The sequence below is a fragment of the Misgurnus anguillicaudatus genome, chromosome 9 (assembly GCF_027580225.2).
Source record: "Misgurnus anguillicaudatus chromosome 9, ASM2758022v2, whole genome shotgun sequence".
Lineage (NCBI taxonomy): Eukaryota > Metazoa > Chordata > Actinopteri > Cypriniformes > Cobitidae > Misgurnus > Misgurnus anguillicaudatus.
In genome coordinates this window covers 21423569-21435919 of record NC_073345.2, presented here as the reverse complement: position 1 = coordinate 21435919, position 12351 = coordinate 21423569, and the positions used below count along the sequence as shown (strand labels likewise).

General features: G+C 39.9%; 1 protein-coding gene across 1 annotated transcript in view; it reads right to left on the bottom strand.

Annotated features, from left to right (window-relative positions):
* The window catches only part of nectin3b (nectin cell adhesion molecule 3b), a 40732-nt gene extending 28743 nt beyond the window's left edge, over positions 1-11989 (bottom strand). The window contains exon 1 of the mRNA XM_055180041.2: positions 11781-11989. Coding sequence (XP_055036016.2) covers positions 11781-11874 — 94 coding nt within the window. The 5' untranslated portion in view covers positions 11875-11989. The remainder of the gene's footprint in view (positions 1-11780) is intronic.
* Positions 11990-12351: the final 362 nt, after the last annotated feature.

Below are 12351 nucleotides of genomic sequence, written 5' to 3'. Positions count from 1 at the left end.
CCCCCCTAAAGTTGGCCAGAGGGGAAAGCTACTTTAACATGTTACTAAAGTTAAATATTTAGTGCAAATTAAAACAAAATAAATTTAGGAGTGTATGTATCATTAAAACATGAAATGAAATGACGGATTATAAATTAATATGGCAGAATCTTTACAACACTGTTCATCAAAAAAAAAAAAAAAGGACTAAGACTGAAAAACTCTAATGCAACCTTTGATAACACTATACACCTCCATACCGCCCACCCCTAGTTCATATTTTTCAAAATTACCCCCTTACCTTACCATAATTCTCGATGGTAAGCTTACAATAAGACTTAAATAGTAAATACCAGTTGTTTTTCAATAAAAAAAGGTAAACTAATCTCCAATTTTATGTTTCAAACCGTAATAGAGAGGCAAGCGTTACGGATTACAGCTTTAAGTGCACTAAACTATTCTTGTTCAATTACAATTTCAGTTAAATTACAGTAATTTTGCAGACTCTATCCAACGTGAGGAACATCACATTTATCTTACAAGAGCCAACAATATTTATAGCATCACAATGTTCCCAGAGTAAGCTAGAGCAGTACAAAAGCTACAGCAGAAGTTTAAAGCAGAAAAGTAGAGAAAAAAGATGATTTCCATAAGTTAAGTGCCAACGATGGTAAAAAGTTAAATTTCTTTGACTACAGGTGACACTACAATTCAATGCAGGTGTGTGTGAGAGCAAGGATTTTCCAAAAGCTCCAATTCAAAAGCGTTAAGTAAAGAGATGGAGTTAAAAGCACTTGGGTGGGATAAAGTGGGCAGATTCTCTGTAGATGGTAATGGATTTAAAATTAGTACTTTAATGAAGAGCTTATACCACTAATCTTTCAATCACCAGTTCTTTACAAAAATCAAAAGACATCTAGGGTTGCAGACCTATCAAATGTAGGGTCTTCTTGAGGCTCAATTTGCAGATCAAAGCCATTAGAAATGGATGGGGTAATGTTTAACCCTGAGCTTCAAGTACTTCAATGCCTCTCACGTGTATGATATGACAACAATGTGCAAGGATGGAGATGACAACAGCATGTGATGACACATGCATGGTTTCAGTTTGCAACTTATAACGCAAGCTATAATGATACAGCACACCAGACCAAGGCCATTTAGAGCTGGAAATGGTGGTGACGTCATCAGTGATGAGCTTGGCAGCCTTCATAATTACAGTTAGAGCTTAACGTTCTGGTGCGTTTGAAAGTAAAACTCAATTACAGCGATCCTTGTCTGCCATGATTGTCGGAACTGCATTTCAGAACGCGTGCATTCCAGAGTGACAAAAATGAGAAAAGCAGGAAGGGTTCCATCAGTGGAATGCTATAAAAAGAGAAGCCAGCACACGAAGATGCTGAGGAGCTTTGAACTCTCCAACGAGGCAGAGCTAAGACCAGGACCTGGGATATCTCCATGAATGAGAAAGCATGTGTTCATTCACAATAGAAGGATTTTCAAAAAGGGGTGGCTAGACTAAATTAAATGACACGGTTGACTTTTGAAAAGTTGGAGAATCAGTTAAGCCGCAAAAAGGCTTAAGTGAAAAGTAGGAAAGGAAAATTGCAGTCATTCCACTTTCATACAGAGCTTTAATTGGTACCAAAAAAGCCAAAGTATCAGGGGCAAAGCACATATCAATTTTGATTGCTAGAAGAAAAATAAACAAACATATATTTCATCTACTTAAATTCCAATGGTGGCTGCACACGAAAAAAAGCCCCCCAAGATGTCCAACAACCAGACCGTGGCCCTGTCCCAAATGGCACACTCCGGACTTGTGGACTTCCTCAGAGGCCACACTTTGATGGTATCATGTAGTGCAGACCTTAGGGATCCTTGGCGCGAGCCCACGAGTCGTATTTTAGGACCGACTCGAGTGTCATGCCGGAAATAGGAAGAGAAGTTGCTAGTGTCAGTGTGAACTCCTCCCATCCATCGTCTGATTGCTTTTTCGCAAGGACTTCTGGGTTGATAAAGTGCATGAAGCCTCCAGCAGTGCAGACTTTGCCAAAAACTGCATAAAGAGTGCCAAGGGGCGCTGATGAGCACACTTCGAAGCATAAAAATGACAGATGGGACATCCTACGGACTCGTAGACTAAGCGAGCACGTGCAATTTAAGGCCACGAAACCTAAAGTCTACATGAGCCATTTGGGACAGGGCCATTGTGATGCAACTCACAGTAAAATGCATCTATTTGGCGTGACTATTTTGTACGAATTCATGTATATCAGACAAATAATATTAATAAAAAAATAAGCATGAGAGTTCACCTCTAACGCCACCCGTAAACAACAGTTACTGGAGTAACGGTACATTCACAGGGGGCGTAAGCGTTAACGCTTAACGGAAGGCTTGTCTGAAGCGTGGCCAACAGCCAATCACAGTGGCCGCAGCACATGCTCCGGTCTTCCATAAATGTAATTGGCTGGCTCTGCCTAGGTTATTTGCATAAGGCAATCTGATTGGCTGACGCTCGCGTTGCCGCTTGAAAAGTTGAGAAATGTTCAACTTCTGCCATAAGCAACAGCTGTGACGCGGCGCAGACGGATCCACAATTCAGTTCGCCAACGCTTGACGTCACCCATTAAAAGTTAAATGGGAAGCATCAATGCTTACGCCACGTGTGAATGCGCCGTAAGAGCAGCACACTGTTTGACAACATAAATGAGACTGGTGGTCAGTTTTTTTTTTATATAGTTATTTAGTATATATAAGTATATAGTCAGCTCAACGCAAATAATTTTTTATACTGGCCGATGTTCAGGTTCAGATGTTAAATAATTCAGTTTCATAATTAAAGGGTGCGGCCGCCACCATTTTAACGTCTCTTTGCTCTACCAGCTGATTTAACACGTGCAACAGTGTCCACAACAATCAATAAGGTAGGAGAAACCTCATGACATTGCTGAGAAGTTAACGTCCGCGGCGCTTAAAATGTTTCTCAATGGTAACATTGTGTAAGAATACATACAGACAAACGGCCTCAAGCAGAAAATATATTTTAGTGACTGAGGGCTAAGCACTGATCCGAACCTCTCTTATGCTGGCCCTAGGGCATTGGGTAGTCCATTATGTTGAGCCTTAAATAGTTCACACCCAAATGCTGATAAATGAACAAAATGGACTTTAGACAATGGATTTTAAGAAATGAGTGACTACTTGATGGTTTGCTGAAAACCAGGCAGGACGGGTATCCGCGGATAAGCAGAGGAACTGCCTTCAATTGTGAGAAAAAACGAAAACCATAGCTTCTGTTTTGTTTAACCTTCTCAAAGTTAAAGCTCACACCCAAAGAAAACAGTACAAACAATTAAAACAATTTTAGCACCTTGCCAATGATTGAGTAAAGTGACAAAAGGAAATTTGTGCTAAACTTTGAGTAATAAATCATGCAATTTTACAACAGACAGAGAAAGACAATATATACGGTATGAACTGGCTGAATAGGTCAGCGGCATGTAAGTGGGGGTAAAATTGTGATCTAGATATTGCAAATTCTATGAAAAGGGGATTTTTAAAAAACTAGCCAATGGCAAGTGACTTTGAGGATGATGACCTCATCATCAGGTCACATTTACAGTAAAACCTGTGGAAAAAATCCAAGAATTGGCTTCTAATCCATTAAAATCCAAGCATTTAGATGGTCTTAAAAAGCTTTTTATTCCAACAGCAACCGAAGCAGCCCCTTAACAGCAGCAAAATTATTCATATCAGCAAATGTATGCTTTTGCGAGACTCACGAGTCCCTCATTAGATTTACAGCATAGATTTACAGAATAAAGATTTTTCCAGGGTTACTTACAGTGCAGCCTGGGTCCCTTTGGGTTATGTTAGAGATAACCTAAAGTCAGCCCCACACATAATGGGGGATTATACATAAATTCAGTGGCCACATAACACACCATTACTAAATGGAAATCTAAACTAACCAAACAAACACACACACACAAACTTAACAAGCGTCTCAGTAAAACCTTCCAGGGCTGCAGGCACACACAAAGAGAGGGTTGAAATTGACAACATGCCACACACAAACAGCCTTTTGTAACAGTGCTGCAGGCCCCTGAGGGACCCCAGGGACGTCCATGCATCCCGGGACAATCTGTAAAATATCTGAAACCTGCACACAATGCAACAAATATGCATAAACTGGGCCAGTATTCATCATTTGGAAAACAGAGCTATATGACATGACAGTGATTGGATATGAAATCATAGAGCTTTGAGAAGCGCCGTGGTAAAGAAAGATACCATGGTAACAAAACAGCACCTAAGCAAAGAAACAAAAATAATTGACTCGTGACATTCGTCAGAGGGGACTTTATTTTATTAGAAGTTATTTGTAAATGTATAACCTTTCATTGCCTTGTCATTGCATCATACAATAAAATAACTTGCAAGGCATTTTTTTATCAATATATTCCTTCCAAATGTAAAGTTTAATGTTACAACTGTAAAAAAAAATGTAACAAATTACTGGTTGACCACAGGTTTGAGCACTAAAACAACAGTGCTAGTTGAGGAGAGGGATAGCAGTTATGTAAACATGGGGGAGTGTGGTGGGGGGCTTCCCGCAGCACTTTTCAGTTCGGGCGGCCCACCTAAGCTGGGAAACCCTACCACCTTAACTAGGTCATCCAAAAAAATTCGCTGCACAAAAGGCCATCAAGTGCATCTTGGAGAATAGCCTGTGCATGGCCGAAATGAGAGAAAGACATGGTCCGTCACTGTCTGGAGGATAACTAGCCAGTTGATAAAACATTTTATTCATTAATAATCTAGTATGTGTTCATTTTCTGTCATAGTTTCTTCAAAATTAAGTTTTATTTGAGTGTTTTCAATAAAAATATTTTCATCATGACGCGTACACCCCACCCCTTTGATTGGCATGCCCCCGGCCCCGCCCACCCACACAACCCTACCACCTTAACTAACAAATTTTCTGCGGGAAAGCCTGCAACCTGTTTAGATACTTCATTTCTGGATCCAAAAACAAGTTGCATCCTCTTGCATTCTGACTTATAAAATATACTTCACATAAAATGTATACACTGACTGGCTAGAATGAGTGTCATGCTCCTGCGTTTAACAATTAACTCCAATAGCTAAAAATTAACTTCCTACCTCAAATTTGACCTGGAGGAATCTACGAGCTTACATTTTTTTGCCACATTAAAAAAAACATTCAGTCAGGGGTTGTTTGAACTAGGGCTGCAGCTATCGATTCTTTTTGTAATCGATTAATCTAGCACTGAATCGATCGATTAATCGAGTAATCAGATAATTTTTGTGTGTGTTTTTAAACAACCAAAACAAATAATGCATAACGAAAATGACTTGGCTGTAAAATGTTCAAGCATTTGGCTTTTATTTCTAAAAAAACCAGAGGTATTTGGCTCCAAGAAATAAGCCTATTTATTTCAATTTTTTACCCATTTAGTGTTTATAAGTGCCAGTGCCAACAATTAAACGCTTTAATTTATTAATATGCACAACAGGTTTCATGCTGTAATCTAGCCCTGACATCAAAGTAAATATCTGGTTTATGTACATTTCTACACCTGCAGCATTTACCATTAGGCTTTTAACATATAATATATCATTTCTGGGGTGAGCCTATTTGCTATTGTAACAACCTGTGTGTATGCGCGCACGTGCACTTGTGTTTGTGTGTGTGCACACGTTCTGTGCGTGAGGAAGAGTGACACCCCAGTCAGACGTTCAGTTGCTTCATTGCATTTTGGTACTGCAGAAATACATACATTACTTTTCAATAGAACGCTGCATTTGGTTTGCATCACTTGCATTGCGGTGCATTTTAGGTTAAGAATCCGTTCGAAAAATCACAACATCACGTCCCGCTCTATACAGTGAATGCATGCTGAAATTATTGTTGCGTGGCTACATAAAAGTTTAAGCATATGTGATGAATTGCGCGATCGGTCTGACTCGCGTGAGAGAGAATAACTTCCTTATGCTAAACTCCAATAAGACAGATTATTATTATTGAACAAAATATGTCAGATTACAAGTTGCCCATATATGACTGCACTGTGGTGCCGTTTTTTGGTACACACACCTGTAGTGCATGCGTGTGTGTGAAGGGGTTCTTTTTTAAGCTATACTCTCCTGCAATTGAACGTGAATACGTTTACTACTTAAAAACATCAAAGCTAAACATCATATCTAGTCAAACCGCATAACGACATCGCTACAAATACAGTATGGGATTAAAATCAGCGGAAGCTACGTTACCTTGTTTTATCGACGCTTGGTGAAACAACAGTGGATGTTTTCAGTTCAGATGCTGAATGTAATGATCCCAAACTTTAGACAGTCTCTCTCTGCTGTTTATGGACATATTCGCTCCGCCATCGTGCCAACTAAATTCAAAATGTACCACGCGCTATGATGCGCTTCCTGAACATTGAACAACGGTCTGTGTGAATCAGATCTCGGCGCGTGTAGTGCGCGTCATAGGAATTTAACGAGGCTTCGAGGCAGAATTTTTGCCTAGATGAATTTTTTGAATCGAGTAAATCGAGTAACTCTATGAATCGTTTCAGCCCTAGTTTGAACATCTGTGCCTTAATAAAACACTGTTTAGACTGGTTTAAGTCTTGAGACGGGCACATATAGCACATGCTGCCGCTAACAGCTAATTAGCTGAATATGAATAAGAAACAGGCAACTTCATCCAACATGGTCCTTCCATCACCCTTTGAACCCGCTATGAATGACATAAGCAACAGCAGGGCAAAATCAAATGTCTATGGCATCTTTAAATAGCTGCAAAAATGAACTAAACCACAGAGTAAAGTTTGGGACTAAACAGGAGAAATGTCAAAACCACAGGCTCAGAGAAGACATACTGGCCACTTCCCTACCTAGAGAGAAACAGCTGCCTGACGTGGAGGTCACCGAGCAAGACTTTATGCTTTGGCAAGAATGATAGTCCTGTGCAAAGCAGGGTAGGTGGTTCAGACATTGAATACAGAAAAGGAACGATGCACAGATCAGACTTCGGTTTTAACAACAGCACATACAACACAAACTTAACTATCTTATGTGTGCGTGCATAAGATGGCCTTACCATTATTGCTTAAAAAAAAAAAAAAAGGATTATCCAACGCATTTGCAGAGAATCACTATCAATTGTCTACAGCATGCACGGACATCCCATCCAAGTTTTTGTTCACTTTGGCTTACAAGCACATATCGTATACTATGTAAACAAAATCATACTTCAGTATTCTCGTTCCTGAGATTTTGCCTCAAACTGAAGTTGAAATGCTCAAACCACTACTGACAACTGAACAAAAAACAATAACAGACTAAAGCCTATTGTGTTTATGGTATATTACTTTATATTGTTACAGGGACATTTATTGTTATGGCTCATCCTGCAGGGTAGAACAAGAGGAAAACACGCAAGCAAGATGGAAAACATCCATGTGGAGAGGGCAAAATATTAAGTTGGTATATACACAAATGACCAAGAAAATCTGAGCTGTTGCATCTCTACCAAGAAGCATTCCTGCACTAAAAAGACAACAACAAAAAACTACAATTTAACCAAGACATGACTCAATCTCGCTTGGTCTTATGGAATTCAATGAGAGGCCCAAAAAAAAAAATGTTGGTCATTTAAACCATTGGTCATAACCCTAGGCTGTCTGAGCCATGGTGCAGTGGGTAGCGCATGTGCCAATGGCATGCCAGAGCAGTTGTGCTCATGAGGACGAAGGTTCAAATCCGGTCTGTGGCATATCCCACAGTCACATAATGACCGGCAAAAGGGTGAGATCACTCTACTCCACAGATGAAAGGGTCTATATAAAGAGGTCATTTATTATTTAACCCCTCTCCAAGTGGTGTAACCAGTACTGGCCAAGTAGAGAAATCCCTGTTCCGACAACCGCAAAACATGCATGTGCATGTTTTCACCCTATAAATAGGTTCAGGTTATTCAATTATTACATTTAGATTTCTCAACATTCGCTTTAAAAGCGCACTGGCCTACATGTAGGAGGATCTCTTGACAGAAATGCAATATATATAGCTATTTCAGTGTATAAAGACTAGGGTTGTGCCGATAGTATCGTGTATAGACGATCGTCAGACACATCGCTAATAGCGGGATTTCATGAGGATAGATCGCAATAGGTATTCTTATTATCATCATAGTTTCACATTAACATGCGTACTGCGTGCTTTTCTTGGACTTTTGCTTGGACCTGAATGTGCACGGCATGGACTCCTTCTAGCACCTGAACTTGTAATACGCGCGGCTCTGACAATTCCTTGTACTAGAGAGGTTGTTAGGCACGCAGAGGGTTTTAAACAGCGAGTTTGTTGTTCCCACTCCTTGGCACGCAGGAAATTTTAGAGCGCCTGGACTTAATAATGTGGATGGATTAATGGCATCAGTTTTCAGAAGGATGCGGTCATAACAGTGTTGCCCTTCCTTCCTTTTATGGCCACCAATCAAGTGACTTGTCATAAATAAGTAAAAATGAATAAATAAATAAGTAAACTACTGCCACGCCCTATCGTGTATTGTCGATCTTACACGCTGACGATAGGACGATCTCAAAATGGGGCATATCGCCCAACACTACATACTGGGACAACTGGGAACCCACAGTGTGACACGGCTTTTAGCTGGGATCATGCTCCCACAATGTGACAAGCAACAATCGCAAAGGACTTTAAAAATTGTTTGAAGTCCCTAATTTAACCCTACTTTGTGGTTTGTAGGCCCAAATGGCGAAAAGAAATGGGCTAGGCATTATGAATTGACACAATACAATATGGCGGCACGCACAGACGCAGCAGCTGTTCCTAGCTCTCTCGTTTGTCATTTTGTTTATGTGGTCTTAAAACATTTTCAAACCTGTTAGTCGAAATAAGCTCAAGTTTATTGTCTCTGGCTTTCGTTTATTGTCTGTTGTGGCTATACGTTTTGAACACCAATTAGGAGCACCGCTCCTAATTTAGTTGTATGCAGAAAAATGCAATGACAATAAAGGCATTCAATTCCATTCAATTCTATTGGCCAGGTCGCCTGTCAATTAATCTTCCAACGAAGGGTCACTTGGGTCTCCCAAAGCACAATTTTTGAAAAACGCTTTAGAAAAGGGAGTCGGGCCGAGTAGCATAACACACTCGTAGCCAATCAGCAGTAAGGGGCATGTCTGCTAACTGACATCTTTGCCTGGGTTGCGTATGTGTGGGACAGGTCTATCAAAAGAAGGTCCATTCGGTTAGTGGCTGTTTGTTTAGGTGATTTCAAATGTCAACATTGGCTTTCAGGAGATCATGCACCCCGCCTTTAATCTGGGGCCAGATCTATAAACATTGTGCCTAAGTTAAGACTGTCTTAAGTACTAGTTTTCAAATTCATAAATATACATTCTTATGTAACTTACAGTTATGACCAGTCTTTACGATACAAATTGGTTAACTAACTTGTAAGACTAGTCCAAGCAGTTTATGCAACAGAAAGCTGCTGGTGCTTATGTAGACTGTACTTAAGTTCACTTACTTTGTTTAAGGGCCTTATAGCATGCAAATTCCTAACTTGTCAATCATTGAAAACTTGATTCTTCACAGAAACACACTAAAAGAAGTATTTCTAAAATCCATGCATTATTGTAAAGAAAAACAAGAGGGTCCATGTTTACCCAACTAAACACGAAATTACATGAATGGTGAAATATTTTATCAAACCTTCTATGGCCTTTTATTAACTACTATTTAAATGTCCCATCCATCAGTTCTTATTCCGAGGCCAAACAATCAATTTTCAGGCACAAGGGTCTTCTCAACATTTCGTACTGATAATTTTAAGTATAAATTGTTTAGATTCATAGATTTTTAAAGGAATAAATTTAAAGGACGAAGAGTTTTAATGTATCGGTAGTCTAGTAATATTTACTTAATTGTTTGAGACAACACTTAGGTTCATTGTGCAATTACTGATATCCCTTTAGATATAAAAGACACATGGAGAAACTGCCTTTAACAAAGAAAAAGGCCTGAGAGAAAATTCAAAGTGCAAGTTATTAACCAAGCCAATTTGATTCAAGGACAAAAATGGAACACTGTGACAGAGACAGAGAGAAAAAGCAATTAAGATGACATGAATGAGACGAAGTGAAGAGCAGTTAGCGAGAGGTAGAGAAAGACCGGGATGGTGGGTGGGATATACGGAGTGGAATGCCTGAACTAATCCTCAGCTTCTGTGTGGTATTTTTAACTGTTGTTCTTTCCTCCTCATTCCCTTGCTGCCATCACTCACAGCAGTGCAGCTTACGACACACGTCTGGACAACCTGAGGACAGGAGACGCAATGGCAATGGAAGCAGGGGTCTGGGAGCGGATGCCCCGCTGATCTTTGGTCTTACAAAGTATACTTTTCAAATGATCTTAGGACAAAATGGTAACGGTTGCTCACCGCCACAATTTCATTGTATAAAAAGGATTTACAGTATGCACCCATGGCAATGTCATCAGCACAAACAAATAAAGCTTAAAATAAACATCTCTTTCCAAATGTTTACTTAAACACTAAACAGCATCACACAGACAAAAGCGCAACTGTTGTCCTCCAAGAGCCCAACAAATGTTGCGAGGCGTGGGAACACGTAAGGGAATTCGGTTTGTCCAGTGAGAGATCGATCAGGCGCAAGGACGCCGTCTAGTGCAGACAAACCGGTCGCTATGGATACCGCCCCCACAGTGCACGAGCCGGAGTGCTGTGTTTTGGTCTGACCTCTGGCTGCGTGTGTCCCCTACAGCTGCAAAACGATACACACCACAGCTGAGATTTGCTGGCCCGTTGCTAAGAGAAGACAACTGCGATCGTGACAGGTGTGCTTGTGGACGCTGTCAGGGACCGAATTGGTTTATCCATCCACAAATATTGTTATTCCATTCTAGGGTCGTTTATATCCACGAGCAACGGCGTGGCGTACAGTAAAACATTATGAATGTCACTTTCGGTTAAATAAATATCATTTTTACCATGTTGGACAAAAACTGGAAATTTAAGTGGGTCACAACAAACTTCTGGATCAGCCCATTGTACAACTTTTAATCATACAAAAAGCAAAGCAAACGCTACTGAATGAACCACATATCGATTGGATTTTTAAATGGTCAAAATAACTTTCCATTTTTTATTTACAGTTAGAACAAAGAGTGTGACATTTGGCACTAGTTACGTGGTAGGCTAACAATAACCAGCATACCATACTGCCAGCGCACAAATGTCAAAGGGTTACTACGAGCATCCGATTATTCTTTAAATATTTGAATGTTAAACGATTGTATAGTTTAAAAGTTTGAATGCACTAACAATTTAATAATAATAAAAATACGAAAAACAGTTATGGTCGTTTCTTTTATTTTCTGCTTGAATGTTTCCATGGCAGCTAAATCGCAGTCCTCGTGCGAGAAATCCTGCGATTAGAATCCGCACAATCACCATAAGTTTGTAAGGAAAATAACGGTATTGCAAGGTTAAGACCACATAAGATCAAAAGATTCGGCTTTGAGAGCTAATCTTTAAAATCCCTCCAAAACTTTGTGGAGTGCATGGAAGTTTTAAAAACTTTTTCGCACGGTGACGTTTGAAGAAAACTGTCCACGCGCCTGGACGGCATCATGTTCACGCGCTCAAGACCACGGATTCCCCTAAACTTTATCAAACCCTCACAGCAAGAGAAATAGCGCATGATCAGACCTACCTGACACAAAAGACATCATGAATAAGATCCTAACATTCAGCCCCGAGTGAATCGGGTTATTCCTGAGACATTGGGCAGTCATTGTCAGCGCCATATCGCCGCCCGTCCTCGCTCTCGTTCTCCCTGAAACTCAAACCTCCTCAGCAACAACTCCATAGGGAAAAGGCTGCGTCTGGACCGTACCACTCTGTCTCTCCGCTATGGGGGTGTACGGACTCACCTGAATCTTTATATGCATGCCATTATTTGCAAACTAAGCTCATTGGTGGACATTATATTAGAATTGCTGGGAGACAATCAAGCAGAGAGCTGTTTTACATAATTTATTACAAAAAACAACAAACTACGGTGCACATGATAGCGAATAGTTGGATCAAACTATTAGTTTATTTTAACAAAAATCACCATTTATGAACTATGGTTTTAAAACACAGCATTTACTTACTTAGGCTATGTTGTTGTTGTCACAGAAAGATAATAAGAAATATTTTAAAAACTATACTGGATTTCCTTTAAACTATAAAACAACTGTTCAAGTCTATTTGATTTGTCACTTTAATTGCACATTTTT